The sequence below is a fragment of the Chamaea fasciata genome, unplaced genomic scaffold (genome assembly GCF_029207755.1).
Source record: "Chamaea fasciata isolate MVZ Bird 193981 ecotype frontalis unplaced genomic scaffold, bChaFas1.0.hap1 SCAF_674, whole genome shotgun sequence".
In the NCBI taxonomy this organism is placed as follows: Eukaryota; Metazoa; Chordata; class Aves; order Passeriformes; family Sylviidae; genus Chamaea; species Chamaea fasciata.
The window spans coordinates 41,525-56,800 of NW_027094759.1; the positions used below are offsets into that span (position 1 = coordinate 41,525).

A 15,276-nucleotide genomic window follows, 5' to 3' on the forward strand; every position below is an offset into this window, starting at 1 on the left:
TCCCAAAACTGAGGGAAAAAACCGTGAAAATTTGGGAAAATCCCAAAAATGGGATTTGGGTGCTGGGAAAAGTGGGAGAAATCCTGGAAAATTTGGAGTAGATCCCAAAAAAATGGGAGAAATTCTCCAAAAAAAAAAAAAAATTGGGAAAAATCCTGGAAAAATGAGGGAGAAATCCTGGAAAATTGGGAGGAATCCTGAAAAAAAGGAGGGAAAAATAAAAATCCCCAAAATTCGGATAAATTCCTGAAAAATTTCGGGATAAATCCCCAAAAATGGAGAAGTCGCCCAAAATTGTGGAGGAATCCCCCCAAAAATTTGTGGCAAATTCCAAAAAAAAAAACTAAAAAAAATTTGGGATGATTCCCAAAAAATTGTGGAGAAATCCCAAAAATTTGGGAGAAATTCCCCAAAATTTTTTGGGGGATGAGTCCCGGAACTTGGGGGACAAATCCCCAAAATTTGGGGGATCAATTTCCAAGGATTTGGGATCAATTCCCCCCAAAATTTGGGAAAAATCGAAAAAAATTTGGGAGAAACAAAAAAAAAAAAATTGGGAGAAATAAATTAAAAAAAAAAAATTTCGGATAAATTAAAAAAAAAAAAATTTGGGAGAAATCCAAAAAAAAATTTGGGAGAAATCCCCAAAATTTGGGATTTTTTGGGGGGTTTTGGGCCGGCCGGAGCTCCCAGTTCAGCCCAGTTCGATCCCAGTTTATCCCAGTTCGATCCCAGTTCAAACCAGTTCGATCCCATTTATCCCAGTTTAAACCAGTTCAAACCAGTTCGATCCCAGTTCAGTCCCAGTTCATCCCAGCTCGATCCCAGTTTATCCCAGTTCAAACCAGTTTGATCCCAGTTCAAACCAGTTCGATCCCAGTTCGATCCCAGTTCAAACCAGTTCGATCCCAGTTCAGTCCCAGTTCATCCGAGTTCGATCCCAGTTTATCCCAGTTTGATCCCACTTCAAACCAGTTCATCCCAGTTCCCCCCAGTCCGATCCCAGTCCATCCCAGTTTATCCCAGTTTATCCCAGCCCCTCCCAGCGCAGTTCGGGCTCTCCCAGTTGGCTCCGCTCCCAAACTGGGACGGACTGGGAGCGGCGGCGCTGAGTCAGCACCTGCGGGGCCCGAGCAGGGAGCGCCCAGTTCACACCAGTTCAAACCAGTTCACACCAGTTCAAACCAGTTCACACCAGTTCAAACCAGTTCACACCAGTTCAAACCAGTTCACACCAGGGCTCCCAGTCCATCCCAGTTCATCCCAGTCCATCCCAGTTCATCCCAGTCCCCCCAGTCCGTCCCAGTCCATCCCAGTCCCTCCCAGTCCCTCCCAGTCCATCCCAGTCCCCCCCAGTCCATCCCAGTCCATCCCAGTCCATCCCAGTCCCTCCCAGTCCCTCCCAGTCCCTCCCAGTCCATCCCAGTTCCCCCCAGTCCCTCCCAGTCCATCCCAGTCCCTCCCAGTTCATCCCAGTCCATCCCAGTCCATCCCAGTCCATCCCAGTCCATCCCAGTCCCTCCCAGTTCATCCCAGTCCATCCCAGTCCATCCCAGTCCCTCCCAGTCCATCCCAGTCCATCCCAGTCCCTCCCAGTTCATCCCAGTCCATCCCAGTCCATCCCAGTCCATCCCAGTCCATCCCAGTCCCTCCCAGTTCATCCCAGTCCATCCCAGTCCATCCCAGTTCCCTCCCAGTCCATCCCAGTCCCTCCCAGTCCGTCCCAGTCCATCCCAGTCCATCCCAGTCCATCCCAGTCCATCCCAGTCCCTCCCAGTCCGTCCCAGTCCCTCCCAGTCCGTCCCAGTCCATCCCAGTCCATCCCAGTCCATCCCAGTCCATCCCAGTCCCTCCCAGTCCCTCCCAGTTCCCCCCAGTCCGATCGCTCCCGTTCATTAACGACCCAATAACGAATTCATGAACCCCGGTCGTTAATTAGCCCGGTAATTAATGGGGTCATTAACCCAGCACTTAATTACCCCGGCAATTACCGCAGTAATTAGTTAACCTGCTAATTAATGCAGCAATTATTGTGGCAATTAATTCAGCTGGTAATTTACCGAATAATTAATTAACCTGGTAAATTAATGCAGTAATCAATTATCCTGCCAATTAACACAATAATAAATTAACCAGCTAATTAATGCAGTAATTGTTGTGGTAATTAATTACCCTGGTAATTAACTGAGCAATCAATTAACCGGCTAATTATTGCAGTAATTGTTATGGTAATTAATGCAGTAATTAATTAACCCGGAAATTAACCCAGTAATTAATGAACCTGGCTATCAACCCAGAAATTAATTAACCTCGTAATTAATGTGGTCATTAACTCAGTAATTAATGCGGTAATTAACCCACCAGCCAATTCCCAGCTCCTAATTAACCCCAGCCATTAATGGCAGCGGCCCACTGTTAATTACCCCCATCGTTAATTAACTCCATTGCTAATTAACCCCGTTGTTAATTAACGCCATCATTGGTGGATCCCATCATTAATTCTGTGATTAATTAACCCACAAATAACCCTGGCATTAATTAACCCTGGCATTAATTAACCCCATCGTTAATACCACCATTAATTAACACATCATTAATTAACCCCATCGTTAATGCTGTCATCAACCCCACTAATTAATCCTGTCGTTAATTAACTCCATCATTAACCTCGTCACTAATTGACTCCATCGTTAACCCTGTCATTAATTAATCTGTCATCGATTAACTCCATGAATTACTAATCCTGTCATTAATTACCCCATTAATTAAAATGCCAATCAATGAATCCCGCAGCTAACCGCTTCCATTAATTAATTAACCCCAATTAACATCTCCTATCCAATTAATAAACCCCAATCATTAATTAAAAGCCCAATGATGCCCCTAATTAATAAAATCCTGACTTAATTAATGAAACCAATTAACCCCAATTAATGCCCCCAATTAATCACACCCCCCCAATTAATCACTAATTAGCTAAACCACATTAATTATTCACCCCCCCACTAATTAACCACCCTGCTAACTCGCATGCCCAGGAATTAATGAACTCTCCCTAATTAATTATTAGAGCTAATTAATCACCTGGAGCGTTAATCCATTAATTAATAATCGCATTCATCCCCCCCAACCCCCTTCATGCCCCCATTAACCACGCCCCAACCCATTAATTAATCCCCGATCAATTAATTAACGGCGCCAATTAACAAATTTTCCTTTATTTACCAACCCCCCTCCCCGGGGCCCCTCCCCCCACCCCCAAAACGAGTCTCTTCCGGGTTAGGCCGCGCCCACTTCCGGAGTAGCGGCGAGAACTTCCGGCTTAGGCCACGCCCTCGCTGATGGCGCCCTCTGGCGGCCCGGCGGCGTGATGACGTCATTTCTCCTTTGGAGGCGGCCTGGGGGGGGCAGAGCGGCACTGAGCACCAGTACGGACCAGTATAAACCAGTATAAACCAGTCTGGACCAGTCTGGACCAGTATAAACCAGTCTGGACCAGTATAAACCAGTATAAACCAGTTCCCTTTTTATCCCCCAAAATCCCGTTTTTCCCCATAAAATTCCCGTTTTTCACCCTAAATCCGCCATTTTTGTGCCCAAACCTCCCGGGTTTTTTCCTCCCAGTCCAAACCAGTTCCTCCCAGTATAAACCAGTATAACCCAGTTCCTTTTTCATCCCCCAAAATCCCATTTTCCCCCATAAAATTCCCGTTTTTTCACCTAAATCCGCCGGTTTTGTGCCCAAATCTCCGTTTTTTTCCCTCCCAGTCCCTCCCAGTATAAACCAGTATAACCCAGTCCCCTCCCAGTATAACCCAGTATAACCCAATCCATTTTTCACCCCCCAAAATCCCATTTTTCCCCATAAAATTCCCGTTTTTTCACCTAAACCCGCCCTTTTTGTGCCCAAACCTCCGTTTTTTTCCCTCCCAGTCCCTCCCAGTATAAACCAGTATAACCCAGTCACCGGTAGACGCCGACCACCACGGCGTGGTCCCTCTCGTAGGGCTCCAGGGTCAGCTGCTCCTGCGGCTTCATCCTCTCGGCCGTCATCTTCTTCACCTCGCCGGCGAACACCGCCTCGGCCGGCGCCGTCGAGTCGATGCAGTTGGCCTGCCGAACCGGTTCCCACCAGTCAGAACCAGTAAAAACCAGTTCGGCCCCAGTTGGAAGGAGAGAAATCCCAAGTAGGGGCGGCGAAAACCGGTTCGACGCCGGTTCGAAGCGGTAAAAACCAGTTAGAACCGATTGAGTCCCAGTTAGATCCGGTCCGAACCGGTTCAAGACCAGTTTGAAGCGGTGGAAACCAGTTCAATCCCAGTTAGATCCGGTCCGAACCGGTTCAAGACCAGTTTGAAGCGGTGGAAACCAGTTCAATCCCAGTTAGAAGCAGTTAAACCCCAGTTAGGACCAGTTAGAACCAGTAAAACACCAGTTAGAACCAGTCAAAACCAGTTCAATCCCAGTTAGAACCACTTAAATCCCAGTTAGGACCAGTTAGGACCAGTTCAATCCCAGTCTGGACCAGTCCAATCCCAGTCAGGACCAGTTCAATCCCAGTCAGGACCAGTTCAATCCCAGTTTGGACCAGTTCAATCCCAGTCTGGACCAGTTCAATCCCAGTTAGGACCAGTCCAATCCCAGTCTGGACCAGTTCAATCCCAGTGTGGACCAGTTCAATCCCAGTTTGGACCAGTTCAATCCCAGTGTGGACCAGTTCAATCCCAGTTTGGACCAGTTCAATCCCAGTTTGGACCAGTCCAATCCCAGTCAGGACCAGTTCAATCCCAGTTTGGACCAGTCCAATGCCAGTTAGGACCAGTTCAATCCCAGTTAGGACCAGTTAAATCCCAGTTTGGACCAGTCCAATCCCAGTCGGGACCAGTTCAATCCCAGTCAGGACCAGTTCAATCCCAGTGTGGACCAGTTCAATCCCAGTTTGGACCAGTTCAATCCCAGTTTGGACCAGTCCAATCCCAGTCAGGACCAGTTCAATCCCAGTTTGGACCAGTCCAATGCCAGTTAGGACCAGTTCAATCCCAGTTAGGACCAGTTAAATCCCAGTTTGGACCAGTTCAATCCCAGTTTGGACCAGTTAAATCCCTATTTCCACTCCCAGTGCCCCGTACTGGTCCATACTGCTTTATATTGGTCCATACTGGTTTATACTGGTCCATACTGGTCTGTACTGCTCCACACTGGTTTATACTGGTCCATACTGGTTTCTAACCCTCCCAAACCCCCTTCCCAACATCCCCTGAACTGGTTCTTACTGGTTTTCAATGCCTCGTTACTGGTTTTAACTTGTCCCATTCCCAGTTCCGTACCGGTTTCTTGTGCTTCGTACTGGTCTATACTGGTCCCTACTGGTTTACACTGGCTTATAGTGGTTCGTAGTGGTTTATACTCGTCTGTACTGATTTATACTGGTCCATACTGGTTTATACTGGTCCTATTAGTTTATACCCGTCTGTACTGGTCTATACTGGTTTATACTGGTCCGCACTGATTTATACTGGTCCGCACTGATTTATACCGGTCTACACTGGTCCATACTGGTTTATACCCATCCGTACTGGTTTATACCGGTCTGTACTGATTTATACTGGTCCACACTGGTTTATACCCGTCCGCACTGGTCTATACTGGTCCGTACTGGTCCACAGTGATTTATACTGGTCCATACTGGTTTATACCCATCTGTACTGCTCTGTACTGGTCCGTACTGGTCCGTACTGGTCCACAGTGATTTATACTGGTCCACACTGGTCTATACCCGTCTGTACTGGTCCGTACTGGTCCACAGTGATTTATACTGGTCCACACTGGTCTATACCGGCCCGCACTGGTCTGTACTGGTCCGTACTGGTCCACAGTGATTTATACTGGTCCACACTGGTCTATACCCATCCGCACTGGTCTATACTGGTCCGTACTGGTCCACACTGGTCTATACTGGCCCGCACTGGTCTGTACTGGTCCGTACTGGTCCACAGTGATTTATACTGGTCCACACTGGTTTATACCGACCCGCACTGGTCTGTACTGGTCCGTACTGGTCCACAGTGATTTATACTGGTCCACACTGGTCTATACCGGCCCGCACTGGTCTGTACTGGTCCGTACTGGTCCACAGTGATTTATACTGGTCCATACTGGTTTATACCCGTCTGTACTGGTCCGTACTGGTCCACAGTGATTTATACTGGTCCACACTGGTCTATACCGGCCCGCACTGGTCTGTACTGGTCCGTACTGGTCCACAGTGATTTATACTGGTCCACACTGGTCTATACCGGCCCGCACTGGTCCGTACTGGTCCGTACTGGTCCGTACTGGCCGGTACCTTGATGGAGATGAGGAAGTGCCCCCCGCAGCGCAGGAAGTGGTGCGCGTTCAGCGCCACGATCCGCGTCTGGTCCGGCTGCGCCACGTCCGCGAAGATCACGTCCACCATGCCTGGGGGAGGGGCGGGGCGGAAAAATGGGATCGTTCCAGGATTATCCCGGAATTCCCCAGGAGGATCCTGGAATTCCAGCCCAAAATTCCCAAAAAAAAACCCCCAAAAAAACCCCGAATTCCAGCGAAATTCCCGCAAAATTCCACCCAGGAACATGAAATTCCCACAGAATTCCGTATCCCAGAAGATCGCGTCCACCGTGCCTGGGGACACGGAATTATTCCCGAATTATCCCGGAATTCCCAACCGGCATCCCCAAATTCCAGCAAAAAATCCCGAAATTCCAAGGAAAAACCCCAAAATTCCCACAAAATTCCCACAGAATTCCGTATCCCAGAAGATCGCGTCCACCGTGCCTGGGGACACGGAATTATTCCCGAATTATCCCGGAATTCCCAACCGGCATCCCCGAATTCCAGCAAAAAATCCCGAAATTCCAAGGAAAAACCCCAAAATTCCCACAAAATTCCCACAGAATTCCGTATCCCAGAAGATCGCGTCCACCGTGCCTGGGGACACGGAAATATTCCCGAATTATCCCGGAATTCCCAGCCGAAAACCCCGAAATTCCCACAAAATATTTTAGGAGTTAATTTGGGATAATTTTGGGAACTAATTTGGGAATATTTTAGGAGTTAATTGGGGATTAATTTGGGAGTTAATTTGTAATAATTTGGGAGTTAATTTGGGATAATTTGGGGATAATTTGGGATAATTTGGGAGTTAATTGGGGAACATTTTGGGTGTTAATTTGGGAAAATTTTGGGAGTTAATTTGGGATAATTTGGGAGTTAATTGGAGAATATTTTAAGAGTTATTTGGGAGTTAATTTGGGGACGATTTGGGATAATTTTGGGAGCTAATTTGGGATAATTTTGGGAGTTAATCGGGGACAATTTGGGAGTTAATTTGGGGTAATTTGGGAGTTAATTGGGATAATTTTGGGAATTAATTTGGGATATTTTGGGAGTTAATTGGGGAAATATTTTAGGAGCTAATTGGGGAATATTTTAGGAGTTAATTGGGAATTAATTTGGGAGTTAATTTGTAATAATTTGGGAGTTAATTTGGTTTATTTTGGGAATTAATTTGGGATAATTTTGGGAATTAATTTGGGATATTTTGGGAGCTAATTGGGGATAATTTTGGGGGTTAATTGGGGATAATTTGGGGTTAATTGGGGGTCACTGGGGAGGTTTTCGGGGATGGCGACTGACCAATCAGCATGCGGTACTTGTGCGGGTGCCGCGCGTCCTCGATGACGGGCACCACGTTCGTTCTCTTCTTGGCCACGTTGAGCAGGTCGCGGCCCGAGCGGTGCGAGAACTCCACGGCGTAGACCACGCCCTCCTGGGGGGCGCCAGGGGTCACCAAAGGGCATCAAAAGTCAACGGGGGTCACCAAAGGTCAACAGGGGTCACCAAAATGTCAACAAGGGTCATCAAAGGTCAACAGGGGTCATCAAAGCTCATCAAAAGTCAACAGAGGTCACCAAAGGTCAACAAGGGTCACCAAAGGTCAACAGGGGTCACCAAAGGTCAACAGGGGTCACCAAAGGTCATCAAAAGTCAACAGGGGTCAACAGGGGTCACCAAAGGTCAACAGGGGTCACCAAAATGTCAACAAGGGTCACCAAAGGTCAACAGGGGTCACTGAAGGCAAACAGGGGTCACCAGAGATCACCAAAGGTCAACACGGGTCACTAAAGGTCATCAAAAGTCAACAGGGGTCACTGGGGGTCACCAAAGGTCAACAAGGGTCACCAAAGGTCAACAGGGGTCTTCAAAAGTCAACAGGGGTCACCGGGGGTCACCAAAGGTCAACAGGGGTCACTAAAGATAAACAGGGGTCACCAGAGATCACCAAAGGTCAACAGGGGTCACCAAAGGTCATCAAAAGTCAACAGGGGTCACCGGGGGTCACCAAAGGTCACCAGGGGTCACCAGAGGTCAGCAGGAGTCACCAAAGGTTAACAGGGGTCACCACAGATCACCAAAGGTCAACGGGGGTCACCGGGATCATCTAAGGTCACCAGGGGTCACCAAAAGTCACCAGAGGTCACCAGGGGTCACCAGAGGTCAGCCGGGGTCACCAAAGGTCCCCAGGGGTCACCAGGAGTCACCAACGCCCACCCCGGGTCACCTGGGGCAGGAGCAGAAGCCACCACCAGGTGGTCCCAGGACCCCGGGGACACCAAAGGGGTGTCACCTGGCCCAGGTGAGACCTTGGGGACAGCCCAGGTGTGCCTCAGGTGTACCCAGGTGTGTGTGCGACCTGTGCCCAGGTGTGCGTGACCTGTGCCCAGGTGTGTGTTCCCTGTCCCAGGTGTCCCCAGGTGTCCCCAGGTGTGCGTCACCCGTCCCAAGTGTGTATTACCTGTGCCAGGTGTGTGTTACCTGTCCCAGGTGTGTGTTTCCTGTCCCAGGTGTCCCCAGGTGTGCGTCACCCGTCCCAAGTGTGTATTACCTGTCCCAGGTGTGTGTTACCTGTCCCAGGTGTATCCAGGTGTACCCAGGTGTGTGTTACCTGTTCCAGGTGTGCGTCACCCGTGCCCAGGTGTGTGTTACCTGTGCCCAGGTGTGCGTCACCCGTGCCCAGGTGTGTGTTACCTGTCCCCAGGTGTGTGTTTCCTGTTCCAGGTGTACCCAGGTGTCCCCAGGTGTGTGTTACCTGTCCCAGGTGTGTGTTACCTGTGCCCAGGTGTGCGTCACCCGTGCCCAGGTGTGTGCGACCTGTCCCCAGATGTGTATTACCTGTGCCCAGGTGTGCGTCACCCGTGCCCAGGTGTACCCCAGGTGTACCCAGGTGTGTGTTACCTGTGCCCAGGTGTACCCCAGGTGTGCGTCACCCGTGCCCAGGTGTCCCCAGGTGTCCCCAGGTGTGTGTTACCTGTGCCCAGGTGTGCGTCACCCGTGCCCAGGTGTACCCCAGGTGTCCCCAGGTGTGCGTCACCTGTGCCCAGGTGTGTGTCACCCGTGCCCAGGTGTACCCCAGGTGTCCCCAGGTGTGTGTCACCCGTGCCCAGGTGTGTGTCACCCGTGCCCAGGTGTGCATCACCCATGCCCAGGTGTGCATCACCCATGCCCAGGTGTGCATCACCCATGCCCAGGTGTGTGTCACCCGTGCCCAGGTGTCCCCAGGTGTCCCCAGGTGTGTGTTACCTGTGCCCAGGTGTGCGTCACCCGTGCCCAGGTGTACCCCAGGTGTCCCCAGGTGTGTGTCACCCGTGCCCAGGTGTGTGTCACCCGTGCCCAGGTGTGTGTCACCCGTGCCCAGGTGTGCATCACCCCTGCCCAGGTGTGCATCACCCATGCCCAGGTGTGTGTCACCCGTGCCCAGGTGTACCCCAGGTGTCCCCAGGTGCGCGTCGCCCGTGCCCAGGTGTGTGCCACCCGTGCCCAGGTGTGTGTTACCTGTGCCCGGGTGTGCGTCACCCGCGCCCAGGTGTCCCCAGGTGTGCGTCACCCGCGCCCAGGTGCACCCACCTGCCCCACGATGTCGGACACGTGGCTGACGGTGGTACCTGAGGCCGCCCCCAGGTAGAGCACCTTGGCCCCGGGCCGGATGTGGATCTGGTCGATGCCGCCCAGGATCGCCGCCGCCAGCTTGGAGCGGAACGGGTTCCAGGCGCGGTACTCCACCGAGCTCTCGCCGTCCTGCGGCCGGGACAGACCAGTTTGGACCAGCACGGACCAGTATACACCAGTACAAACCAGTGCAGACCAGTATACACCAGGACACACCAGTACGGACCAGTATACACCAGTACAAACCAGTACGAACCAGCAGACACCAGTACGGACCAGTACGGACCAGTATAACCCAGTACGGACCAGTATACACCAGTATACACCAGTACAAACCAGCACGGACCAGTACGGACCAGTATAACCCAGTATGGACCAGTATACACCAGTACGGACCAATATATACCAGTACAAACCAGTATGGATCAGTATTCACCAGTACAGACCAGTATGGACCAGTATACACCAGTACAGACCAGTACACACCAGTATGGACCAGTATACACCAGTACAGACCAATATATACCAGTACACACCAGTATGGACCAGTATACACCAGTACAAACCAGTATGGACCAGTATTCACCAGTACAGACTAGTATGGACCAGTATACACCAGTACAGACCAGTATACACCAGTACAGACCAGTACCGACCAGTATGGACCAGTATACACCCGTACAAACCAGTATGGACCAATATATACCAGTACAGACCAGTATGGACCAGTATACACCAGTACAGACCAGTATGGACCAGTATACACCAGTACAGACCAGTATACACCAGTACAAACCAGTACAGACCAGTATGGACCAGTATACACCCGTACAAACCAGTATGGACCAATATATACCAGTACAAACCAGTATGGACCAGTATACACCAGTACAGACCAGTATACACCAGTATGAGCCAGTATAAATCAGTACGGACCGGTATACACCAGTACAGACCAGTATGGACCAGTATAAACCAATACGGGCCAGTCTACACCAGTACAGACCAGTACAAACCAGTATGGACCAGTGTGGACCGGTACGGACCTTTTCATCCCCAAAATCCCAGTTTTTGACCCCAAAATTCCCGTTTCTCACCCCAAAACCCGCCGGGATTTTTCCTCCCAGTACAAACCAGCATAAACCAGTACAGACCAGTATAACCCAGCACAAACCAGTTCCCTCCCAGTTCATCCCAGTCCCTTTTTCACCCCTAAAATTCCCATTTTTATCCCCAAAATCCCAATTTCCGCCCCCAAAATTCCCGTTTTTCACCCCAAACCCGCCGGGATTTTTCCTCCCAGCCCCTCCCAGTACAAACCAGTATAAACCAGTATAAACCAGTCTGTCCCAGTACCTCGACGCTGATGCGTTTCTCGCCGTACACCGACTCCCCCGGCACCAGGTTCCGCGTCACCAGCGCGTCCTCGCGGCCCCGGCAGATGAACACACCTGGGGAGGGGGCGGGGAGCACACCTGAGACACCTGAGAGACACCTGGGGACACACCTGAGACACTTGGGGACACCTGGGGACACCTGAGACACCTGAGAGACACCTGAGACACCTGAGACACCTGGGGACACCTGAGAGACACCTGAGAGACACCTGAGACACCTGAGACACCTGAGAGACACCTGAGACACACCTGAGACACCTGGGGACACCTGAGGACACCTGAGACACCTGAGAGACACCTGAGAGACACCTGAGACACCTGGGGACACCTGAGACACCTGAGACACCTGAGAGAAACCTGAGACACCTGAGACACCTGGGACACCTGAGACACCTGAGAGACACCTGAGAGACACCTGAGAGACACCTGAGAGACACCTGAGACACCTGGGGACACCTGGGGACACCTGGGGACACCTGGGGACACCTGGGGACACCTGAGAGACACCTGAGACACCTGAGACACCTGAGAGACACCTGAGACACCTGAGACACCTGAGAGACACCTGGGGACACACCTGAGACACCTGGGGACACCTGGGGACACCTGAGAGACACCTGAGGGACACCTGAGACACCTGAGACACCTGAGAGACACCTGGGGACACACCTGAGACACCTGAGACACCTGAGACACCTGAGACACCTGAGACACCTGGGGACACCTGAGACACCTGAGACACCTGAGACACCTGAGACACCTGAGGGACACCTGGGACATCTGGGGACACCTGAGACACCTGGGGACACCTGAGACACCTGAGAGACACCTGAGAGACACCTGAGACACCTGAGACACCTGGGGACACCTGAGACACCTGAGGGGACCTGGGACACACCTGGGGCCCACAGCTGCTCCACAGCCCCATCCCCCACCCCTCCCAGTCCCTCCCAGTTCCCGTCCCAGTATAAACCAGTCCCCCCAGTCCCCCCCCCACTCCATCCCAGTCCCCCCAGTTCCCTCCCAGTCCCTCCCAGTACAAACCAGTCCCCCCAATTCCCTCCCAGTCTCCCCAGTCCCTCCCAGTTCCTCCCAGTCCCCCTCCCAGTACAAACCAGTCCCCCCAGTTCCCCTCCCAGTACAAACCAGTCCCCCCAATCCCCCTCCCAGTCCCTCCCAGTCTCCCCAGTCCCTCCCAGTCCCTCCCAGTACAAACCAGTCCCCCCTGTTCCCCTCCCAGTACAAACCAGTCCCCCCAGTTCCCTCCCAGTCTCCCCAGTCCCTCCCAGTTCCTCCCAGTCCCCCTCCCAGTCCCTCCCAGTACAAACCAGTCCCCCCAGTTCCCTCCCAGTCCCCCCAGTTCCCCTCCCAGTCCCTCCCAGTACAAACCAGTCCCCCCAGTTACCCTCATGCCGATGCGGTTCCACCGTCACTTTCTTGCCGCCTTTGAACCCGCCGCGGGCCCCGCCCCTGGCCCCGCCCCCTCGGCCCCGGCCACGCCCCCTCGGGCCGCCGCGGGCCCCGCCCCCGCCGCGGGCCCCGCCTCCTCCGCGGGACACGCCCCCTCCGCGGGACACGCCCCCCTCCGCGGGGCGAGAAACCGGAACCTGCGGGGAGGGAACTGGGGTTACTGGTTTGTACTGGGAGGGGAACTGGGGATACTGGGATGGACTGAGGGGGGAACTGGGGATACTGGGATGGACTGGGAGGATACTGGGGATACTGGGATGGACTGGGAGGGAACTGGGGATACTGGGATGGACTGGGGGGGGAACTGGGGATACTGGGATGGACTGGGAGGGGAACTGGGGGGACTGGGATGGACTGGGAGAGGAAATGGGGATACTGGGATGGACTGGGAGGGAACTGGGGATACTGGGATGGACTGGGAGGGGAACTGGGGATACTGGGATGGACTGGGAGGGAACTGGGGTTACTGGTTTGTACTGGGAGGGGAACTGGGGATACTGGGATGGACTGAGGGGGGAACTGGGGATACTGGGATGGACTGGGAGGGGAACTGGGGATACTGGGATGGACTGGGAGGGGAACTGGGGATACTGGGATGGACTGGGAGAGGAACTGGGGATACTGGGATGGACTGGGAGGGGAACTGGGGATACTGGGATGGACTGGGAGGGAACTGGGGATACTGGGATGGACTGGGAGGGGAACTGGGGATACTGGGATGGACTGGGAGGGGAACTGGGGATACTGGGATGGACTGGGAGGAAACTGGGGGGACTGGGATGGACTGGGAGGAAACTGGGGGGACTGGGATGGACTGGGAGGAAACTGGGGGGACTGGGATGGACTGGGAGGGAACTGGGGATACTGGGATGGACTGGGAGGGAACTGGGGATACTGGGATGGACTGGGGGGGGAACTGGGGATACTGGGATGGACTGGGAGAGGAAATGGGGATACTGGGATGGACTGGGAGGGGAACTGGGGGGACTGGGATGGACTGGGGGTGGAACTGGGGTTACTGGTTTATACTGGGATGGACTGGGACAGGAAGTGGGGGGGGACTGGGGTTACTGGTTTGTACTGGGAGAGACTAGGGGGGTTACTGGTTTATACTGGGATGGACTGGGAGGAAAACTCTTGATACTGGGAACAACTGGGAAGGGACTGGGGGGGAACTGGTTCATACTGGGAGAGCACTGGGGCTCCCAGTACGGGCTGGACTGGCCTTACTGGGAGCTACTGGTTGTTACTGGGAAGGGACTGGGAGAGACTGGTTTATACTGGGAGGGCACTGGGGCAGCCGGGACAGGCAGCACTGGGGGTTACTGGTTCATACTGGTTTGTACTGGGACTCACCTCGGCCCCGGAAGCCGCCGCGTCCCCCCCGGGGGCTGAAACCTGCGGGGAGGGAACTGGTCAGACTGGGATGGAACTGGGATGGAACTGGGAGAGGCCCTGGAGGCTCCCAGTGCTCCCAGTTTGGCTCCAACCCCTCTCCCCAGTTCCCTCCAGTTCATCCAGTATAACCCAAATCCCACCCAGTATAACCCAGATTACCCCCCCAGGTCCCTCCCAGTTCATCCCAGTATAACCCAGTTACCTCTGAATCCCTCCCAGTTCATCCAGTCCCTTCCCAGTTACCCCCAGTCCTCTCCCAGTCCATCCAGTATAACCCAGTTACCCTCAGATCCCTCCCAGTTCCCTCCCAGTACCCCCCAGTCCCAATCCCAGTACATCCCAGTTACCCCCCAAACCTCTCCCAGTAGATCCCAGTCCCTCTCAAACTCTCCCCGTTTGTCCCCAGTCCCATCCCAGTACATCCCAGTCCCTCCCAGTTTGCCCCAGTTCCCTCCCAGTCCCATCCCAGGTAACCCCCCAAACCTCTCCCAGCGCCCCACCAGTCTCCTCCCAGTTTATCCCAGTCCCCTCCAGTCCCTCCCAGTTTGCCCCAGTTCCCTCCCAAACCTCTCCCAGTTCCCTCCCAGTCCCGTCCCAGTTTATCCAGTTCATCCCAGTCCCTCCCAGTCCCCCCAGTTCCTCCCAGTCCCTCCCAGTCCATCCCAGTATATCCCAGTTCCCACCCGGCCTCATTGCTCACGCGGGGCTCGCGCGCCTGTGTCGGAACGGGAAGTGACGTCACAAACCACGCCCCTCTTCCCCCTCCCGCAGCCCCCAGACGCTCAGGCCCCGCCCCCTTCCGGGCGGAAGTGCCCTCAGAGCGCCGCGAGGCCGCTGCCGGGGGAGATTTTTGGGGTAAAAAAACGGGATTTTGGTGCCAAAACGGGGATTTTGGGGCTCGAACTGAACATTTTTAGAGCCGCGGGCCTTTCGGGCTGATTTTGGACCGTTTCGGGGCCGTTTCGGGGCCGTTTCGGGGCCGTTTCGGGGCCCTTCGCGCGGCCCCGGGCCACGCGGGGTGGGG

General features: G+C 53.4%; 1 protein-coding gene across 1 annotated transcript; it reads right to left on the minus strand.

Moving 5' to 3' along the window:
- Positions 1 to 3,255: 3,255 nt before the first annotated feature.
- LOC136305816 (rRNA 2'-O-methyltransferase fibrillarin-like) lies at positions 3,256 to 14,252 on the minus strand (the record flags this gene model as incomplete). The annotated part of the gene is made up of 8 exons (XM_066209123.1): positions 3,256 to 3,398; positions 3,968 to 4,113; positions 6,347 to 6,459; positions 7,678 to 7,810; positions 9,946 to 10,116; positions 11,344 to 11,438; positions 12,790 to 12,991; positions 14,211 to 14,252. Coding segments are annotated over 8 exons (924 nt in total), but the record flags the coding sequence as incomplete, so codon positions are not given.
- Positions 14,253 to 15,276: the final 1,024 nt, after the last annotated feature.